Source organism: Choloepus didactylus, chromosome 12 (assembly GCF_015220235.1).
Source record: "Choloepus didactylus isolate mChoDid1 chromosome 12, mChoDid1.pri, whole genome shotgun sequence".
Taxonomy (NCBI): Eukaryota; Metazoa; Chordata; class Mammalia; order Pilosa; family Megalonychidae; genus Choloepus; species Choloepus didactylus.
Window position 1 is genome coordinate 44127843 of NC_051318.1, and position 23150 is coordinate 44150992.

Genomic DNA, 23150 nt, shown 5'->3' on the forward strand with positions numbered 1-23150 from the left:
CCTCTTATTTGTTTCATTTCTTTTTTATGGGTTCCAGGGACACAAAAGGAGCAGAATAGAGTCTGTTCCTTTTAGCAATTTGTACTTCAGAGAAGAAATATAGAATACAGTGATACTATCAGAAGAGAAGTTATTTTAGATGGAAAGACTATCATGAACAGGTTAATGACTGAGAATTTTCATGATGCGTTTTCAAGGTGGAGAGGTTTAATGATAAGGGAAAGAGTTAGCCATTAGGGGATCAAGTCTGACCACAGAAGTAGGCAGAGAGCAGTGAAACAAACAATGGAAGGCACTCATCAACTCAATAATCAATCAATCAGAACTTTTAGTGGAGATAAATTTCTACAAGGCCTTGGGCTAGAGCCTGAAAGCATAAAGAGGTTTAAAATGTGCTTCTGTCTTTAAGGAAATTAAAATCTAGTTAATGAGACAAAAGACACCCATACACATCTATACATAAAGAAAACAAGGTCTCCTTGATTATTGGGCTCTAAATAGATAGGCAGTATATTATCATTTAGCTCAGTGCTTTTAAATTGAGGTCCTTTGATAAATTTTTAGATATTTTAAGTTTCCTTTTAAATAACAATGTAAAATATGTAAGCATATTTTGTGCCATCGGGATACCAGCTTCCTGAGTACTGTAAGATTATTTCATTTGTGCTGTGCTCATCATTCATTGTGTAGGTAATCAGGTAATACTGTTTTAATTTTAGTGAAATAATGAGAAAAGAACCGAGGTGGGCTTAAGAGGTAAATGACGCATTTGGACCCAGTGAAGGTCAATGGCATTGCAGCACAGAGAAGGCATGAATGTTTTGGGATATTTTGAATGAAGAAAAGCATTGGGTGGATTGCATCATCTCACAGCACGCAGTGTTATTTATTGCCCTGCCATAGTACTGTGCTCTATGAGGTGATGCAATCCTCCCAACACTTTTCTTAAGCCTGCCAAAGTACAAAGAGTAGCAATTAGTACAATATTCACACAGTGGGTGGGAATTTATTTTCATTCATTGTATTCACTGGAATTGTATTAGTTTCAAAATCTGGTATTATTAACTGATTGTTTGATTTTAAAGTTAAGATCTGTAAGAAGGATTTTATACATAGGCTTATGTTGCCATATATTTATATTATACTATAATGAAAATAATTTGCTAGTGATCTATAGGATTCTTTTTTTTCCTTTAAAATAGTTCCAAACATTAAGATAGAGAAATTCTGATCTAAGTTATACTGTTAGTTCAGTTTGGTGCCATTGGAGGTTTAGGGAGCATATTGTAGATGAATTGCATCTGGGAGAGGGTAGACCAAACAGGTATGTTAGATCATCAGAGCAATCAGGGCTCTGGTGATGAGAACATGAATTATGAGTGGCTATGGGAAGTCGGGCTAAAGAGAGTCAAAGATGTGTTCCATGGGTCATCCTGGAGAACTGGCAGAATGGCAGAGCAAATAACAGAAGTGAAAGAGTAATTAGGGGAAACTGAGTTTGGGAGAAATATATATACATTTCTTCTGTTTTAGAAAAATGAGATGAATCAAGTAAGGGAGCAATAAAACATCATGCTTGAACCCAGGGAAGGTAAATGAAAATAATATTGTGCAAAGAGAATGAATCAAGAATAGGAGGACTGAGTTAAATAAGAATCAAGAATTTCAAAGGAGCACAGTATAGCTTAGAGGACAATAAATGATATGAAGCAAAATCCAAACCATATATAACAGTCACCAGAGGAAAGTGAATTAATGAACCCTGAAAAATGAGGCGTGTAAAGTGTGGAGTAAAGTAGGTGAAAGTTACAAATTTGCTCAAAGTAAAGCAATTCATCATTACAGACTCTAAGTTAAGTTTTAAAAATCTATGGGATATCAATAATTACTAAAACATGCAAAACCTACAGTCCATTTTATAATTTATATGTTAGAAGAATAGTTATATCTGTGCTTGTATTTCTACAGATGGGAAAATTGCAATTATGTTAGATAGCAGAAAAGAAATAGCATTTCATTATTTATGTTTAGTTAATGCAGGTTATTAACATTCATTCATCTAGACCGGGACTTTTCACATATTCTCCAGGGATATAAATGACTTGGATTTATGAATTGTGGACCCCAAATTGTGACTGTGTCTACACATATCACGTAAGATCAAATCTGGTCAGAGGCATAATTTTGAGAAAAAAAAAAAAGGTGGACACACAAGACTGATTGTCCTTTTGATCCCATAAAATTGAAAGAAACAGACATCTAATCTATGGTATTAGAAGTCAGAATAGTGTTTATCTCTGGACTGGGTATTGACTGGGCAGAAGCGGGGAAATGTTCTCTCTTAGGACCTGGTTGGTGGGAACACACAGGTATATATGCAAAAAGTCACTGAGATACACACTTAAGATTAGTGCACTTTATGCCTTCTACTGTGTGTATATGTTACCTCATTATAACATGAAAGAGAAAGAAAGGATAAAAGAGTCAACCAGTCTTGATGTCTGTTTAGCCAACAGAAACTGCAGGTATGTGAATCTTCGCCCCTCTGTGAGGAGATTACCAGTGACTGAGGCATGCCTTAAAGTCTTGCGATGTCCAATGCAAGAAAGAAAATGAAAGCAGTTAATTTTCCCACCCATGCAGGAAGAAGGATTTTCTGGGTTTGTATTATGAACAGGAAGCCAAAGTCTTGTCACTCCTTCCCTCTCCTACATCACTGCCTCATGCCAAGGACCTTGGCTCAGTTCTTGATCAGACACTCAGGCATGCGATATCCAAAGAAGATATGCTCCAGACCCCAGTGTGGTGAGTTAATTACATTATTTGCAAACTTTAGAGAGGGAGGAGGAATATTGGGCTCTTTTTCCACATGCAGGGAGCATCACAACTAGAAGCAGTACACTACTTCTGAATCAAGGGGATTAGGGAAAACGGAGCCCAAGTGATAAAATGAATAATCATATCCCCATCAATGCCCTAATGAATGCATGCAGAAATTAAACTAGTCAATTGAATTAATTGCAGGAGGCAAGCTTCCGGCAAAAGCAAATGAATCGATTCAACTAATTTGTGCGCTCACTCTGTTTTTTACTTAAGATGGAATCTTTGATTGAAAAAGATAACTGTTTCTAGTATTCCCACCTTGATGGATAAAAGAGAGCCTGAATAATACATCTTATTCAGAGTCTGATAATAGCTAATTGCTTGGGATTATAAATTTCTGCTTATGTCTTATTTAGAAAAACACATGACTTTGATATGTTTCATTTCAGTTAGTCTTTGAAACAGTGTTGGCTTTTTAACATTTTCTACCCTAAAAGACCATAAAAAACTCATGCTGATGGATACCACACCATATTTAAAGTTTATCTATAAAACCATTAGGAAGATTAGTATTTGACTTCACTCTGGAAGAAATCAGTCTGTGCATAAAAGAACTCATTTTGTACTTGATATCTTGAATAGCCACTTATTGTTTAGTTTTCAGGGTGTGCTGAATGGGCTTCGGTTGAGAAGGAAGTGTGAGGATTTGTAAATTGGGTTCTTAATTTTATCTGAAGAGGACAAAACAAAGCAGGGAACAATATCAAGGAACTTTAACATTGATCAAAGTAGACTCATAAAAGGGTAGAGAGTAAAAGGACTCTTTAGAGATTCTCTATATCAGGAGTTGGCAAACAATGGTCCACAGGCCAAATTCAGCCTGCCAGCCATTTTGTATGACCCATGAGCTAAGAAGTATTTTTACAATGAGTTTGCTGTTAGGAAGCATTAACTTTGAACCCTGATTGAGCAAAATATTAATTCCCCATTCTCAAGAATGAGAGCATTCTTCTTATTAGTTGATCTGTATTTTAAACATGTGCTTATTAGTTACTATATTTTAAACTTACCCATACGCATTTTGTTTTCTTTCTTGTTTTATGTGTAACTACATAATTTCCTTGATTTTGCTTCTTGACCCACAAAGCTTCAAATATTATTATCTGGCCTTTTAGAGAAAGAATTTTCTGACCCCTTGACCTAGACCAGTGGCTCACAAACTTTACCATGGTTCCCAATCACCTGAACAGCTTGTTAAAACACAGATATCTGGCTCCCATCCCAGAAATTCTGATTCAGTTGCTTTGGGGTATGGTTCCAGCACTTGAACCTGTAACACACTTCCTAGGTGATGCTGCTTGCTGGTTCTGGAAGCACACACTGAGAACGACTGAGCCAGAACATATGTTACATTTGAGGAAACTGAGGCCCAAGAAATTTTGTCACCCACGCAAGGTCACACAGCTATAAAGTGGCAGAACCATAAAAAAATATATCCTTTGCCTTCAGGTTTAGCTTTCTTTCCAGCAGAATAAAACTTACACTGGTCTAATGAATTCCATAAAGTCCTGCAATGAATTAAGAAAGAAAATTCAGTGAAATGCATTTGTCTGTAGAATGATGTCTCAGGGGTGCACACCCTGTCATTTTGCAGGCCTAATGACTTTTGAAAGCTATTTTCAAGGCTACATTAAGCAGCCATTAGATCTTTGCTTAAATTCATCAGCCTGTATGCAACATGAGTCTGGCCCAGAATCAATAAGAGGACCATGGGGAAAATACCTATGCAGTGGTTTCTACATGGTGGGTCGTTAATCTAATGGGGCTGTTGTTCACTGATGGCAACAGAATCACCAACTTGCCCGTCATGTCTCATTCTCATAGTGTCCTTTCTCATCCACCCAAATAAACCTTATGCAGAATCTGGAAATTAAATTTTTAAAAAATTCTCAGAAAAATCTAAATAATAAGCTTGGGAATTTTGCCAGGATCACAGAGCCATTTTTGCAATTAAATTCCACATTGTGTGGCCTTAGTCATGACATGTTAAAATTCAAATTTCTTATTCCTTTTCATTAGAAAGTGAAGAGAGAAATTACCTCACCCATTGTAATGACATAAATTTTACTCTTGAATTCTTTCCACGTAAAATTAAATAATTTATTCACATTGCAATTTCTGGCTTATTAATTCTTACAGGTAAAGGGGAAATAATTATTTAATACTATTGAAAGAAGTAAAGGAATGAAATCAATATAAGTTTAAGGATCCTGAAAATAATTATAACACAGGTGGTATCAACTCATTTTGTGACCAAATGATTGCAAGTCATAAAATGGCCATCTTATGCTTAGAGCAATTGTCATTCATAATTTTCTTCTCATAATAATGATAATCACACATGATAATGATAAGCACCTTAACTTTTTAACCATCATGACAACTCCATCAAGTAAGTACAATTATTACAATTATTATTTGCATTGTCTCCACATGGGATGGAGAAATAAGAAATTAGGCTAAGATTATCCTAGAGCAGTGGTTCTCAGTGGTGGAGAGGAGGATTTTGTCTGCAAGGGGACATTTGCCAATAAGTGGAGATATTTTTGGTTGTCATGACTGGGGGAAGGGAACTGCTCCTGACATTTGGTGGGTAGAGAGTAGAGATGCTGCTAAGCATCCTACAGTGCACAGGACAGCCTCCCACAACAAAATATTACTCATCCCAAAATGTGAATAGTGGTGAGGCTGAGGAACCCTGTTCTAGAGCCTTCGCTTTTGACTTATATACTATTCAATTTAGAAGGACCAAGACTCATCTGATGCCTGAAAGCTACTTGTATAAATGCAGCTACTGAGTGTTGACTCCTTAGTCTTATGTTTCAGCTAGAGAATTATTTCTGAGTTGTTAGGCTGGTGCACTCCAAGTCTTCATCTTCCCCATAAATTAATGTTTACCTTTAATTTCAGACTCTACAACTAGAAAAACTTAGAACAAAACAATAAGACTTTATCAGTTTGGAAGGTAACCTTCTATCTTTCATTTGTCTCGTTTTACTAAAAAAAAAAAAAAAAAAATGAGGTTGTAGATGACCAAGAACCTTCCTATGTAGATTCTTTTTCATACGTTTCTACATTTATACACTGGTAAGGAAATACTTTCCTTTCGCTAGCTCTGTCTTTGGAAAGCACTAGCTTACTAGCTTGCAATTGGAGGTAAATGCCACATCTTAGATTATACTGCTATTAAAGGATGAGTTATGTTATGGTTTAGTGGAAGGGTTTGTATGCATCAATTTTTTTGTGAACAGTACACTCTGTACCTCATTATACCTTAGCAGAGCTGCTTCCTACATGTCTATTTTAAGCCATTTGTGACAATAAAAATCCTAGAACAATTGTAATAAATAAGTATTTTCCTCATTCGTTTTTATTTTGATAGAAATGCTTTTAGTGAGGGAGTGTGGTAGACATAGCATTGATGAAAATCAGAAAACATATAGATTATATTTGAACTACAAACGAGAGTTGATGGGCTAGTAATGGCTCAGATCTCTGAGAAATATGCTGTAGGTTTTTTTTTGTTGTTGTTCTTGTTGTTGTTGTTTTTGGAATTTGGGCTTAGTTCAGAATGAACCAAATTAAAGAATTAGTCATCTTTGGGATGATGGGTCAAATTCTTAGACTGAGTGATTACCATAAAGGTAGAAAATTATTTAAATACAAAGAGTAGAACACTGAATCAGTAGGTGAGAGCTCTGAGGAAGTATTTTCTCTTTTCTTATTCCACTTCAGACTTATTTTTTCTCTCATTTTCTGCTTTATCTGCTCTTTGTTTCATCTTTTTTCTTTTCCTTTTTCCATCTTTTCTTTTTCTCCTAGTAGTACTGTATCAAGGGATTTAACCCAAGTAAGGAAAACTGAGAACAGCAGAAATTGCTGATATATGATCAGTTTATATAAGCTATTAACAAAGACAGATCTGTATTGGGGGAGGCTTCTGGGAAAGATAGCAGAGTAGGGAATGCCAGGACTTAGTCCTTCTACCTAACCAACTACTAAACAGACGGGAACTGACTGAACAACTGTTTTGAAACCTGAGATGCCAGAAAAACATTGTAGAGCATCCAGGGAAGAGTGGGCGGAAGAGGCTGACAAATTATGGTGAAGAACTATAAGTTGCTCTCTCCCCATGGCAGCTACCGGCACCCATTCCCCACCCTCATGGCAAGCCACTGTGGGATCCTGGCTAGCTACTGATGACAAAAAGCAACATAAAAATCCTCTTCCCCAAGAACAGGGGTGGTTATGGCCGATCACTGGTCATGGCCTTTGACTAGCAAATTTGGATAGCTGGGTACTGGCCCTGAGGGCAGCTATTGTTTCAACCTGCCCCAAACAAAGGTGGTGGCAGCCATCATTTCAATCCTTCCCAGACAGGAAGGCAAGTGGTGGAGATTTAACCACACAGCACTTCCTCGGGGTGCGGGGGACAATTAGTCAAAGGGCTGCATTTACTGGGCAGACCAGGAAATCTCAGCTTTGAGGAGCTGTAGGAGAAGATTTTGGTGCCCTTTCTGAATCCCTCCCCAGGGCAATTTTGAGCCAGTCTGAGCCCCCCTTCATGGGTTCCTGGCCTTGTATTGGCTGGGAAAGACCAGCTTGGGAAAGTCCTCTCAGGGTTGACCCTCATCCAAGAATTAGCCCTCTGGGCAAAATCAATGTGAGACAAAAAAAAAAAGGGTGTAGAAATCCGTAGAGATGGACAGTCTGGAACAAAGACCTGCCAGCTTCAAATACCTGGGGGAGGGAGGTCTGTCTCCTAAGAGGGGACAACCACATTCCAATAAACAGGGAAACTCCAAAAGAACTAACAAGAAAATCCCAGGATAAGATAAAGACACAGAAAGACAGGGAAAACCCCTGGCTCACTGAATTTGCCTTGGAAAGACCTCCCTGATAGGAGGGCTGAAGGTCAAGATAATCTCTGTCTGATCATCAACTGGTTACAAAACCAAGAAACAGATATCGCAGGGGGTAAATCCCAGAGATAACCTTTTGAAATAATAAAACATACAGTATGCAACAAAAGTAGAAGACAAACAAACAATAAAATCAGGAAATGATGGTCCAACAGAAAACACCAATGAAGAAGACAAGGATGTGGAAATACCAAAAAGTATTTTAAAAAGTGATCTTAAAAATGCTCAAGGAGATGAAGGGAAGTACAGAGAAAGAATTAAAGGATATCAGGAAAACAATGAATGAGAAATGTGAGAAACTTAATAAAGAGATAGAAATTTAAAAAAGGAACCAAACAGAGTCACTAGAGTTGAAGTCCAGAATAAATGAAATGCCATTTTCAGTTCGCCATTTTTAGGACTGTTTCTTGTGGTTGTATGAGGTAGCTCAGTAAAGTATATCTTACAAAGTTTTCCTTTCAACACAAAGAACTCACAGTCTAGCTCAGGGTCACATTTTTTCTGGCTATTCACATGAAACTGGTGTTATGAAATAGGTGCATATATATCTTTTAATTGTGGAAAATAATTTGAATGGTATGTATCACATCACTGGCCTATTTTATGGCTGGGCTACAAGCTTCTAAAAATGGATTTATACCAGAAATTCTTACAACCTCTTCACTACGGCATTGTGGACACAACATAATAATATATTATCGTAGTAAACACCCAATCAATAGCAGGTCATTAAAGTCAGAAGCATCAGTTTAATCAGGGAGGATCTATGTGTTTCAATAGTGAATGGAAAGTCTTGCCCATCAATGTCTAGTTCAATTCTTAGGTTGCACCTGACAAGTTATGATGGGTTTTGTTAAGAGACTTGTGTGCAAGCTAATGTGGGGGCCATCTGTCATTTTAAATATATGATCAATACAATCCATAACCAGTGTTCAGACTCATTTAGCAAAGAGAAAGGAGGAGGTCAATGCACACCCCAGTGACTTGCTTATTATTTCCCACAGCTCTCACTTATGCTCTCTCTTTAACACATAAAGTGACTTCTATATCATTTTCCAACACAAGACAAAATATAATCACTCATAAACTGAAGAAAACTGTTATGCATGTTTTCTTCTATTTTTACTTTTTTCTTCTTTTCCTCATTAATTTCTCTTTTCTGGTACAAAGGTATAATCCAAGAGCATACCACAAGGCTTAAATGAATGCAACAATTTAACTCTTTAAACATGTTTTCTCATCTACAAAATGGGGAAAGTAATTTACCTCATGCACACAGAGCACAAATAAATGTTATCTTAGTTTGGCAAAATGCTAAAAATGGGTCATGTCAATGGGAAATATTTATGTGTATGATGATGATTTATGGAACCCAAACCTACCATTTTTGAGTTTTGATATATATTAATAAAGTTAAGGGATAAATACTTTTATTTACATGGAATATTATCCTTACCAGGATATATAGTGTTATCTTTAAAATCTACTTAAAGCCCCCTCCAGATGCTGTCATTAAATTGTATTGCAATAAACCCTAAATAATTTCAAAGTGTGGCTTGTAGTTTTTGTTAGATGAAATTCTGTGGAAAACATATCTCACACAAATGGAAGGCAGAAGGAGAAACCTATTTGAATCCTGCTTTTCAAGGTACCTGCAGGCAGACTGCTGGGATGATGCATCATGATTCTTTAGTGTGAGAATTATTTAGAGTTAAATGAAACTAAAACTGAAACAAATGTAGGGGATTTGAAAAAAATAATATTAGTTTGCTAAGGCCACAAAAATCCTTTCTTTTGCTTTTATAACTTGAAAATATTACTTAAACTTACAGTGAACAAAAAATCTATTTTAAATTTAGTTCATCTTGCAGAAAGACCTAAGCCAGAAACTTTTAAATAATTAAAGTTTTAATGAAAATAAAGGGACCCCTGTGAAGTTACAATACTCATTCTGGCTCAGACTTTCAGTTTTATAAAGTTAGACACATATGCTGAATAAATACCCCATTTTGAAGAAACAATTAGATCAGAATTTAGAGACCAATCTTTTGTTGCTGTGCTAGAGATACATAAAGTGAGTATTCTAGAACTCAGGGCTCATAAAAACAAATGATTAAATGCATCCAATGAATTAAATGTAATGAGTTTTCCTTAAGGTTTAATTGCATTTATCAGTAAATATTTCCTTTTAGAAAACTTTAAATACATAAATATGAGCTCAAATTTATGAAGAAAAAAAATTTCAGTTATAAAGCAAAGAATCAATCATAGTCTCAAACAACTCAGTCCGTTACTTAAAAGTCAACTCTATGTTTAACTTAAAATTTACAAAATCCATGCAGTTATGCAACTAATTACCCTTTGAAAAATTTAACTGTTAGTTTTTGCATGTTGAAATTATCAGCTTAGAGAGTTTAAAGAATGTCAAATACTAGTCAGACATATCACGAGTTAAGTGTGTCTTCATGATCAATGAAGTGAACAATAGAGGCTAGCAAGACTAGCCAAGGACTTATAAATAAATGCTATTTTACCTTCATGACCAGAAGATTCAGCTTGTTCAGAAAGGCAATGCCATCTGGAGTGGCAAGCTGGCTGGAGGGAAAGTTTCCGGACCATGCCAAATCTCCATAATTCACTTAAGTCCAAATTATGAGGAAAAGAAAGAAACAATTATTTCAGACTTAAGCTTTACCAATAGATCTTCTGCACCAGTGATATCAGAGGACTTGAACTCAAAAAGAATTGTTCTGGTGTGACATAACATTTCGAGGGTGCCTAGCTGCTGTAGAAATGAACTTAGTATGTTGGGGTGTCAGTGATGCCAAAATGTGAAGTTTGTGGTACTTGCTACTGGCATCTGAAAGCATACACCACCACTTAGAAGACTTCAGTAAAAAGACTCTGATTGTGTCTAAGCAGGACTAATGGAGATCCAGCTTGCTTTGGACAGCCTTTCCCATTTAAATAGGGTCATTCTAATGTAAGATGCTAGTCAATATTGTGGACTAAAATTTCAAAACGAATCTCAAGTGACCAGAGAAATGATTTCTTTTTTTCAGAAATAAAGAATCCTGACTATCTCAATATATTATCAGTTAGTAGTATTTGCAGCATTAATCATAGTTATTAATTCTTGTATTAAGCATCATAGAGTAAAATAAGGAATGAAAAACGCAAGGCTCCTCAGCTAGCTCTCAGTGCACTTGGGAAAATTGGTATATATGGTTACAAAATCATGAACAAATATGCAGTTATACTTCCCAGAGGTGTGTTATGGTCTAATTTAGACTTACTCTCTTCCCTAGATAATCCCTCACCCACTGTTATAGCTACACTGCTATCCCTTTTCAACCTAGTGACATTTCTTTGCTTTAACTAGTTTCCTCCATATCTTTATGCCTTTGATTTTCTGAACATCACCTCATGATTCCCACTCTTGCATGCAATCCCGTATCCTAGACAGTTTCCTTTTCTTAGATACATCTGTGTTCTCCTGAGACATTTGTATTCTTTAGTGTTCTGTCCTATGTTCTCTTTCTTTTCTCTCTACACTCTTCCAAAAGTCAGTTCTGTCTCCTTCCAAGGCTTCATTTACTGTTTTTATCACATCAATTCCCCCAAACACCTGGACTTCTACCCTGAGGTCTAAACCTGTGCAGCAGCTATATATTGAGCAACTTCTCTTGGAATGTTCCAGACATCTTAGATGCCACATATCTAAAAGTAACCTCTTGACTTTTTTCTCTCAAACATGCTCTGCTCTTTCTTTACCTATCTCATACTGTCTCCTGTACCCACTTAGTTTTTCAAACTAGATAATGAAGTATCATACTTACTGCATTCTTCTCCCTCATCCTTTTTTTCCAACTCAGTTTATTGAGATATATTCACATACCCTACAATCATCCAGTGTACAATCAGTTGTTCACAGTACCATCATATAGTTGTGCATTTATCATCAAAATCAATTTTTGAACATTTTTCATTACTCCAAAAAATAAAAAAAATAAAAATAAGAAAAGAAAAGAAAACACAAGTAAAGAAGAACATGCAAAACATCCCATCCCCCCTTCCCCCCATTATTCATTTAATTTTGGTTCCCATTTTTCTACTCATCTGTCCATATGCTGGATAAAGAGAGTGTGAGCCATAAGTTTTCACAATTATGCAGTCATACCGTGTAAGCTACATAGTTATACAATCGTCTTTAAGAATCAAGGCTAATGTGTTGCAGTTTAATAGTTTCAGGTTTTCCTTCTAGCTATTCCAATACACTAAAACCTAAAAAAGGATGTCTATATAGCTCAGAATAATACCCTCCAGAGTGACCTCTCAACTCCATTTGAAATCTTGTAGCCACTGAAACTTTATTTTGTTTCATTTCTCTTCCCCCTTTTAGTCAAGAAGATTTTCTCAGTCCTATGATGCTGGGTCCAGGCTCATCCCTGGGAGTCATGTCCCATGTTGCCAGGGAGAGTTACACCCCTGGGAGTCATGTCCCACATAGTGGGGAAGGCAGTGAGTTTACCTGCCGAGTGGGCTTAGAGACAGAGAGAGGCCACATCTGAGCAACAAAGAAGTTCTCTGGAGGAGACAGGCATAATTATAAGTAGGCTTAGCCTCTCCTTTGCATTAAGAAGCTTCATTAGGGCAAGCCCCAAGATCAAGGGCTCAGCCTACAAGGTTGGTAGTCCTCAATGTTTGTGAGAATATCAGTAATAAACCCAGGTGGGAGGCCCAACATTTTCGCATTTTTCCCCAGTTCTTCAGGGGGGCCATGCATATACATTTTTATTTTCTGCCTAAGTTACTTTGGGATGTATCAGGATTTCACCCTAACCTGTATAAACCTACCAGAGCTCACTTCCTATTCAAAGTTCCATGTACTTATGGTGTTTGAATAAAGTGACCATACAAGTTAAATTATTTAGTGTGCTACAAAAAATATAGATCCTGCGCCAAATAAACATCTCTTCTCTTGGTCTCACACAGAAGTTGAAGTTTGAAAACACAGTATTGTCCTTTACCCTTTGGCTTATTTTGTCTTAGTCCTAACCAGATCCACTTCATTCATATCCCTAATTGAAGTCTTTTTCAGCTTTTTTAACAGTTGCTGTACGAGGTAATACTGATTCATAGCTGCCAAACTCTAGCTCTGAGTTTCAGGTGTCACACAGATCCTCAAAGTTTCAGAGACAGGCCAGATTATACACAAAAAGCTTAGCATCTCAAAATTTAGAGATAACCATTACAACTCTGGAATAGATATGACTGCTGTAAGATCTTGCAATCCAGGGATCTTTACAATGAGCCCTCCCCTGATAAGCTGTGCTCTAAAATTCAATTCTCAGAGTTTACACATTATAGTTAGTCCATATTAGTGAGGCGTTATAATGTTTGTCTTTTTGTTTCTGGTGTACTTCACTAAAAATGCTGTCCTCAAAATCCATTCACCTAGTTGCATGTCTCACAACCTCATTCCTTTTTGCTCAGTTTTCTATTGTATGCATGCATACACTACAGTTCACCATTCTTTTCATCAGTGTACCCTTACGTCACCTTCATCCATTGCAAATTGCGAATACTGCAGCCATAAATACCAGTGTGCAAATGTCCATTCATGTCCCTGCTCTCAGTTCTAAATATATACCCAATAATGAGGCTGCAGGACTTTATGGCACCCACATACTTAGCTTTTTGTGGAAACGCCACACTGTCCTCCAGATAGGACACAACATTCTACTTACCCGCCAACAATGCATATGTACATTTTTCTCTCTAAGTTTTTTTCCAGCAGTTGTATCCCTCTTTTTTCCCCCTGCAATTTTATAGAGATATATTCACATACTACGCAATCATCCATGGTGTACAATCAGTTGTTCACAGTATCATCATATCATTGTGCATTCATCATGACAGTCAGCACTTGAACACATTCATCATTCAAAAAAAAAAAATTAAAAAAATAATAAAAAAGATGTAAGAAAAAATAAAAATAAAATAAAATAAAATACAACAATAAGGTCAGACAACAACATCACTTCCAGGAATCCCATACCCCTCCCTTATATCTCCCTCTCATAGACATCTAGCTTTGGTATATCGCCTGTGTTACATTTAATGAGAGCATATTACCATGTTAAGCATAGACTCCAGTTGCATTGATTATATTTTTTCCCCAATACCATCAAGTTTTCAACAACTTGCAAGGTTGACATTCATTTGTTCTCCCACATGTAAAAACATTTTTATATTTGTATATTTAGTACCATTACTGACCATTCTAGTTTTCACTAAGTTATACAGTCCCAGTCTTTATCATCTATCTTTCCTTCTGGTGGCATACGTGCCCCTAGCCCTCCTCTTTCAACTTTACTCACAGACATCTTTGTTCAGTGTACTTACAATATTGTGCTATTATCACACAGTACCATGCTATCCATTTCTGGATCTATGTAATCAATCATGTTGAACATTCTGTACTCCTTCAGCATCAAATGCTTGATCTCTACCCTCCTTCTACCTCCTGATAACCTGTGTTCTCAGCTTTAACTCTCAAAGTTTGCTCATTAATGTTAGTTCATATAAGTGAGACCATGTATTTGTCCTTTTGTTTCTGGCTAACTGCTCAACAAAGCGTCCTCAAGTTTCATCCACGTTGTTATAAGTTCCATGAATTTTGATGTCTTACAGCTGTATAATATTCCATTGTATGTATATACCACAATTTGTTTATCCACTCATCTGTTGATGGACATTTGGGTCATTTCCATCTCTTGTCAATCATGAATAATGCTGCTATAAATGTCAGTTTACAAATGTCTGTTTCTGTCTTAGCTTTCAGTTCCTCTGAGTATATAGGTAGTAATGGAATTGCTGGATATTATGGTAATTCTATACTTAGCTTTCCAGGGTGACTGCACCATTCTACCTTCCCATAAATAGTGAATAAGTGTGCCTTTTTCTCCACATCCTTTCTAGCACTTGTAATTTTCGGTTTTGATAATGGCCATTCTAGTAAGTATGAGATGATATCTCATTGTGGTTTGATTTGCATTTCCCTCATAACCAGTGAAATGAGCATATTTTCATGTTTTTGTGCCATTGTATTTCCTCTTCAGAAAAGTGGTCCATCCATGTCTTTTTCCATTTTTTAATTGGGTTGTTTGTCTTTCTGTTGTTGTGTTGTAGGATCTCTTTATATATTCTGGATATTAAAACCTTATATGATATATGGTTTGCAAATATTGTCTCCCATTGTGTAGGCTGCCTTTTTACTTTTCTGACAAAGTCCTTTGATGTTTGAAGGTGTTTAATTTTAAGGAGATAGTATTTATCTATTTCTTCTTTCATTGCTTGTGCTTTGGGTGTAAGGTCTAGAAAGCCACCTCCTATAACAAGAACTTTAATATATTTTCCTACATTTTCTTCTAAAAGTCTTGTGGTCTTAGAACTAATGTTTAGGTCTTTAATCCATTTCAAGTTAATTTTTGTATAAGGTGTGAGATAGGAGTCCTCTTTCATTCTTTTGGAAATGGATGTCCAATTCACCAAACACCATTTATTGAAGAGGTTTCTCTATCCTAGTTGAGTTGACTTGACTGCCTCATCAAAGATCAATTGTCTGTAGATGAGAAGTCTATTTCTGAACACTTTATTCAATTCCATTGGTTGGCATGTCTATCTTTATGCCAGTACCATGCTCTTTTGACCACTGTAGCTTTTATAGTATGCTTCAAAGTCAGGTAGTGTGAGCCCTCCCACTTTGTTCCTCTTTCTCAAGATATTTTTGGCTATTTGGGGCACCCTGCCCTTCCAAATAAATTTGGTTATTTGTTTTTCTGTTTCTGCAAAGTAAGTTGTTGGGATTTAGATTGGTATTGCATTGAATCTATAAATCAGTTTAGGAAGAATTGACATCTTAACTATATTTAGTCTTCCAATCCATGAACACAGCATGTTTTCCCATTTTTAAAGGGCCTGTTTGATTCCTTTTAACAGTTTTTTTGTAGTTTTCTGGGTATAGGTCTTTTGTGGCCTTGGTTAAGTTTATTCCTAAATACTTGATTCTTTTGATGGCTATTGTGAAGGGAATTTTTTTCTTGATTTCCTCCTCCTGTTGCTCATTACTTGTGTATAGGAACAATACTAATTTTTATGGGTTTGCCTTGTAGTCTGCCAATTTGCTGTATTCATTGATTAGCTCTAGTAGCTTTGCTGTAGATTTTTCTGGATTTTCTACATATAGGATCATGTCATCTACAAACAGTGAAAGTTGTACATCTTCCTCTCCAGTGTGGATGCCTCTTATTTCCTTTTCTTGCCTAATTGCTGTAGCTAGAACTTCTAGCACAATGTTGAATAACAATGGAGAGAGTGGACATTCTGTTTTGTTCTGATCTTAGAGGGAAAGCTTTTAGTCTTTATGCATTATGACAATTAGCTGTGGGTTTTTCATATATTCCCTTTATCATATTGAAAAAGTTCCCTTCTATTCCTATCCTTTGAAGTGTTTTCATCAAGAAAGGATGTTGAATTTTGTCAAATGCCTTTTCTGCATTGATTGAGATGATCATGTGGTTCTTCCCCTTTGATTTACTGATGTGGTGTATTACATTAATTGATTTTCTTATGTTGAACCAGCCTTGCATACCTGGAATAAATTCCACTTGGCCATGGTGTATAATTCTTTTAACGTGATGCTGGATTTGATTTGCAAGTATTTTGTGAGGCTTTTTGCATCTATATTCATTAAAGAGATTGGTCTATAATTTTCTTTTCTTTTTTTTTCCAGTATCTTTGTCTGAATTCAGTATTAGGGTGATGCCAGCTTCATAGAATGAGTTAGGTAGCTTTCCCTCCTGTTTAATATTTTTGAAGAGCTTGAGCAGGATTGGTATTAATTCTTTCTTGAATGCTTGGTAAAATTCACTTGTGAGGCCATCTGGTCCTGGGATTTTCTTTTTTGGGAGCTTTTTGATGACTGACTCAATCACTTTACTTGTGATTGGTTTGTTGAGGTCATCTATTTCTTCTCGAGTCAATGTTGGCTAGTCATGATTTTCTAGGAAGTTATCCATTTTGTCTAAGTTGTCTAGTTTATTAGCATATAGTTGCTCATAGTATCCTCTCATTATCTCCTTTATTTCTGCAGGGTCAGTAGTTATGTCCCCCTTCCCACTTCTGATTGTATTTATCTGCATCCTCTCTCTCTCTTTCTCCCTGTCTCTCTCTCTCTCTTTCTCTGTTAGCCTTTCTAAGTGTCCATCGATTTTACTGATTTTTGCAAAGAACCAACTTCTGGTTTTGTTGGTTCTCTTCTATTTTCCTATTCTCAATTTCATTTATTTCTGCTTTAATATTTGTTACTTCTTTCCTTCTGTTTCCTTTGCTGTTCTTTCTCTAGTTCCTCCAGGTGAACAGTTAATTCCTCAATTTTTGCTCTTTCTTCTCTTTTAATATTGGCATTTATGGCAATAAAGTGCCCTCTCAGCACTGCCTTTCCTGCATACCATAAGTTTTGACATGTTGTGTTTACATTTTCCTTTGCCTCATGGTATTTACTAATTACTCTTAAATTTCATTCTTTACCCACTGGTTGTCTATGAGTGTGTTGTTTAGCCTCCATATATTTGTGACTTTTCTGACCTATTGCCTGTTATTGACTTCCTACTTCATTCTGTTATGACCCAAGAAAGTGTTTTGTACAATATCAGTGTTTTTAAATTTGTTGAGACCTGCTTTGTGCCCCAAATGTGGTCTATCCTAAAGAATGATCCATGAACACTTGAGAAGAATGTGTATCCTGCTGTTGTGGGTGTAATGTCCTATAACTATCTGTAAAGTCTAGTTCATTTATCATACAATTCAACATCTCTGTTTCTTTATTGATCCTCTATCTAGATGTTCTATCCATTCATGATAGTAGTGTATTAAAGTCTCCAAATATTATTGTAGGGGTATCTACTTCCCCCTTCAGTGTTGTTGGTGTTTGCCTCATGTATTTTGGTAAACATTCTGGCTCAGTGCATAAATATTTATAATTTTTATATTTTCTTGATGAGTTGCCCTTTTCATTAATATAAACTGTCCTTTGTCTCTTTTAATTATTTTACATTTGGAGTCTAACTTGTCTGATATGAATATAGCTACTCCCACTCTTTTCTGGTTGTTGTTGGCATGAAATATCTTTTTCCAGCCTTTCACTTTCAGTCATTTTTGTCCTTACATCTGAAGAGAGTTTTTTGTAGACTGCATATAGGTGGGTCCTGTTTTTCAATCCATTCTGACAGTTTATGTCTTTTTATTTGGGAATTTTATCCGTTAACATTTAGTGTTATTACTGTAAAGGCAGTACTTTCTTCTAGCATTTTGTCTTTTGGATGTTATATGGCATACCTTATTTTCTTCTCTTTCCCCTTTTACCCTTCCAGATAACCTTCATTTCTACACTCTTCTCCAAATCTCTCTCCTCTTGTCTTTTCCTATCAGCCTGTAGCACTCCCTTTAGTACTTCTTGTAATGCAGTCTCTTATTCACAAACACTCTCAGTGTCTGTTTGTCTGAAAATATTGTAATGTCTCCCTCATTTTTGAAGGACAGTTTTGCCAGACACCTTGGCTGGCAGTATTTCTCTTTCAGTATCTTAAATATATCATACCACTGCCTTTTCACCTCCATGGTTTCTGTGGAGAAATCTGTATGTAGTCTTATTGAGCATCCCTTTTATGTAATAGATCACTTTTCTCTTGCTGATTTCAGAATTCTCTCTTTGTCATTGACATTGGACAATCTGAGCAGTAAGTGTCTTGGAGTAGATCTATTGGGATCTATTCTGCTTGGGGTATGCTGTACTTCTTGAATCTGTAATTTTATGTCTTTCATAAGAGTTGGGAATTTTTCAGTGCTTATTTCTTCCATTATTCCTTCTTCCCCTTTTCCCTTCTCTTCTCCTTCTGGGACACCCATAACATGGATATCATACGCTTCATGTTGTCATTCAGTTCCCTAAGGCCCTGCTGATATTTTTCCATTTTCCCTGTCTGTTCTTTTGTGTGTATGATTTCAAATTCCTGTCTTCCAGTTCACTGTTCCTTTCTTCTGCCTCTTCAAATCTACTGTTGTATGTCTCCATTGTGTTTTTCATCTCTTCTATTGTGCCTTTTATTCCCATAAGTTCTGGCATTTGTTTCTTCAACCTTACAACTTCACTCCTCCTTGATGCAGCTTAATATCCACTGTATGTATACACCACAGTTCGCCAATCTGCTCACCAGTTGATGTGCCCCTAGGCCACCTCCATCCACTGCAAATCATGAATACTTACACCATAAACCTCACTGTGGAAATGTCTTGATCATCCAGTGTCTTCTTTATATCCTTCATCACTTTTGTCACATTTTCCTTCAGCTAGTTGATTAGATTTAGGAGATTTGTTTGAACATTTTAAATTAGTTGTTTCAATTCCTGAATCTTAGTTGAAGTGTTAGTTTATTCCTTGGCTATTCCATATTATTGTGTTTTCTAATATTATGGCTCATTATTTTTAGTTGTCTAGGTATCTGATTTTCTTGATTAGTTTATTCTGGAGCTTATTTTCACTCTTTTACCTAGGGTTTTCTTGTTGGTTGGCTTTGTTCTCTATTTGTTCTTTGGCATTCAGTTCAACTCATTTTAGACCTCTAACATAGCTTCTGTTTAGTTGATCAGAATTTTTCAGCTCTTGTTTCTCTGGTTCTTGCTCTGCCTCTATGCAGCTTTTTTGTGTGAGTGTCTCCCCAGATATGATCAATCCTCATCAGATTTTCCCAGTCCAGACAGGCCCAGGTCTCAGGAAGAGGGTATAAAATATCCCTGAGAATGAGACCCTAAAGGTTGTCAACTCTTCTATGAAGTCTTTAGACTTGGTGCTTTTCCTATTCTGTCCAGCAGGTGGTGCTTGTTAGACCACAGCTCCCCACTGGTGTAATGAGGTGCCACAGGTGCCTTTAATTTTCTGTAGATCATTCCCTGCTGGGGGCATGGCTGACTCAAGCTGGTTTCAGTTTCCAGTCCTCGGGGTCTGAGTTCTCTGAAGTGGGGCTGCTCCTTGAGCTGGGTCCTGCCCCCCTTGTCTTGGTGGAAGTTATGCCCTTTAGAGAATTGTCTCCCCCACTAGATGCATTGCCTTGTCTTTCAGACCTAACTTAGCTCCATCCTTGCCTGGGTTCAGTAGCCAACTGCAAATATCTGAGGATTTCTCTAATGAACTACTTAGAACAGTTATTAAAAAAAGATATCCCTTTTCAAGGACTTTCCCCAACCCCCAATTTTGTCAGTCCCAGTAGAGATTATTCAAAGATATGCCCTTTAGACTATTATCTCTTTCACCTGAATAGTTACTCTCAGACAACTTTAATTCTTCCTGTGCTTGGGGCAGTGCTGAAGCAGGGGCTTGGATGGGCTATTGAAAAGTAAAAAGATAAAGAGCCTGGGAGCAAGAAAAGAAAAGAAGAAAAGAAAAAATCCCTTTTCAGAGCCAAACTCCTGCTCCCCAGGTTCGGAAGCAGGAGCCTGCATTGGTACCTATTTCTATGTGCTCCTTTTCTTAGAGCCCACCCCTTTTCCAGTATTCTGAATCCCTCCAACTACAAAAGTCTCTGGTTTTTGTTTTTTTTTTTTTTTTTTTTGGTTGTTGTTAGTCAAGCCTCTTCTCTGCTGGACCAATTCCTCCTGGTTCCTTTTGTGTCTGCTCTTGGTTTATCTGTGCTTGAAGCTTTTATTTAGTAGTCCAAATTTGTTAGTTAATTCTGCAACTGGAGCCATATTGGGTCTCTCTCATTGCTACCAGCACAAAGTATTTCTTTTTCCTTCAGATAATCAGCTCCAAGTCAGTCTGCCATGCCTGAGTCAGGGGAAGGGGCACAAGCCCCCTGGGCAGGCAAACTTACAGGTCTTAGCTGTGATCTTAGCCATTCCACCCATTCCAACTGGTGTAGAATGCATGACCAGTCACAGAAGTTCCCAAAATGACTGTTCCATACAGATCCTGGCTATTTACCAGCTGCCATAGAGGAGTAACTGAATTCCACTCCTCACCACTCTGATATCTTGCCCCACCTCCCTCTTCCTCATTCTTATATGCAAACAATTATCAAGTCCAATGAGCCTATTTTTGAAATCCCTCTGTCCACTTCTCTTTATCCCCACTGCTAGAAATCTCGAAGAGACTACCCTAATTATTCCCTGAATTCCTGAATTATTGCAATACCCTTCCCAATCCTTCCTCTGACCCACCCATTCACCAACACCATTTTCCTATACTACACTGAGGCCAGGGACCTTTCTAAAGTACAAATTTGTTTGTTCTCTGTCAAGGACCATTTCTTTACAGAATAATGTCCTAATTCCTCATCAGGGCAGAAAAAGACTTTCATGATAGGGCCCCTGACCTCTTCAGCCTCAATTCTTGTAACTGTAACCTGTGCTATAATTCCAGAATATTCTGGAAGTTCTATTAAATATCATGCTATATTATGTATCTGAGTTTTCTTTTGCAGTGTGATAGCTTCTATAAAAAAAAAAAAAAAAAAAAAAAACCCACAAAAAACACTTCCCATGATTTCCTTTTCACATTCTCACTCATCCTCAGGGTTGAGGGTGGAAAGCAAGAAAAGCATATACGTCTCTATCAAGAGGAGAAGTCATTCAACACTTCACTCTGAATTTTCATGTTTCCTTCTTGGGGCAGAACTAATCAATATCTAATTTCCACCCCCAATGTAACATACAGATATTTCTAGTTTCACAAACATTAAATGTCATTATATTTTCTTGCTTACTTGCTTATGATTATTAGGCAGAAAGTATCCTGAGTGGTAGTAATCAATTTACCAAATTTTTAAATCCAAGTGCTTGGCACAAAATAAGCCCATAATGAATATTGGCTGACATAAATTAACATTTAGTGAATCATCCCTTACAACAAATAAAAAATGGAGGTTAACCCTATAGTATCCCTAGGAAAGTCTCTTATCATTGCTTTAAATTCTGTCATTATTTTCAGATTATTGAGTTTTAAATTATTATTTGATCATATTTACTACTTACAGTTTAACCCAAATTTCTTCTAACCCTTCATCCAAATCTTCACTTGACTCATTTCTTCTATGTTTGTATTTACATTCTTTTTTGCACATTTTCACTGACAAGTTATACCTGCACTAATTCAAAAGCCAGCTTATTGGCATTTTTTTTTTCTCACTCCACTTTATCCTAAAAAGAGAAATTAGAATAATCAATCACAGCTTTCATCATTAGCTCTTTGCTGGTGAATATCAAATCTCTATCTTGTTATTGACCTTTTTTCCTTAAATCCAGACATATATTTTGAGTTGTCTCTTAAACATTTCCATCTGGATGGTCAAGAGTAGTCCACTGCCAGCTCAGGTGCTTAAGCCCCAAATCAGCTTTTATCAAAAAAATTTATATTTCCCTCTTGGTGGTAATGGCCCTACCATTTTTTAAATCTCTCAGACTTAAAACTCTTCTTGTCATAATTAAACACTCAATGAAGTTCACTAAGGAGACAACCTGCCAAGTATTACAGCTTATACCTAAATAATAGCCTTCTTATTTGTCCCCTCTTTTCATCTCCATTTGTTCCACTCTGGTTGAGATCCTCATTACCTCCTACATAGTTGGAATTACCAACTGGAATTACCTCTTTGTTCTGAAATCTCCCTGCTCTAATAAAATCTAAGATGCTAGACTAGTCTCTCCAGAGCTCAAGTTTGATTGTGACTTTAGAGTTCAAAACTCTTGTTTAGGCTTCCATTTCCTACCTACAAACTTAAACTGACTGGGATTAAAGAAACTTCATGTTCTTTCCTTAATCTACCTTTTCAAAATTTTAGCTTGACATGCATGCACTTAAAGATGCCTGCCTTTATGAATGCAACAAACTTGTATTGAGTGATTACCTGGTAGAAGGAATGATCTTAGGCAGAAATGGAAATAAATATATAAATCAGGTGGCTTTTACCTTTGAGAACCTAACTGTGGAGGAAGGATTATTTATATATACATATACATATATGTGTGTGTGTGTGTGTGTGTGTGTGTGTGTGTGTGTATACACACACATATGTACACATACGCATAAACAAATAAATAATAACTCATGGTAAAACTAGTAAGACCTATACAACTGATACAGATAACATAGAGATATGGTGCCTCTTTCGGAATTTAAAAGAAGAAATGATAGATTGGCAAATATATGAGAAGAGGTAGAAGGCTATTTTGATATTTGGGCTAATTTTTTTCAATGTGGTCTACCTTCTTTTCATTCCCAATCACATT

At 36.6% G+C, this 23150-nt stretch overlaps 1 protein-coding gene across 2 annotated transcripts in view; it reads right to left on the reverse strand.

The window, feature by feature from the left end:
* Positions 1 to 23150, reverse strand: part of GPC5 (glypican 5) — a 1661658-nt gene that overhangs the window by 109435 nt on the left and 1529073 nt on the right. Inside the window, exon 8 of one of the 2 annotated variants that reach the window (XM_037799998.1) lies at positions 10340 to 10443. The exons of the other annotated variant lie outside the window; for it this stretch is intronic. Within the exon in view, the coding sequence (XP_037655926.1) occupies positions 10340 to 10443 (104 nt within the window). The remainder of the gene's footprint in view (positions 1 to 10339; positions 10444 to 23150) is intronic. 2 annotated transcript variants of the gene reach the window in all.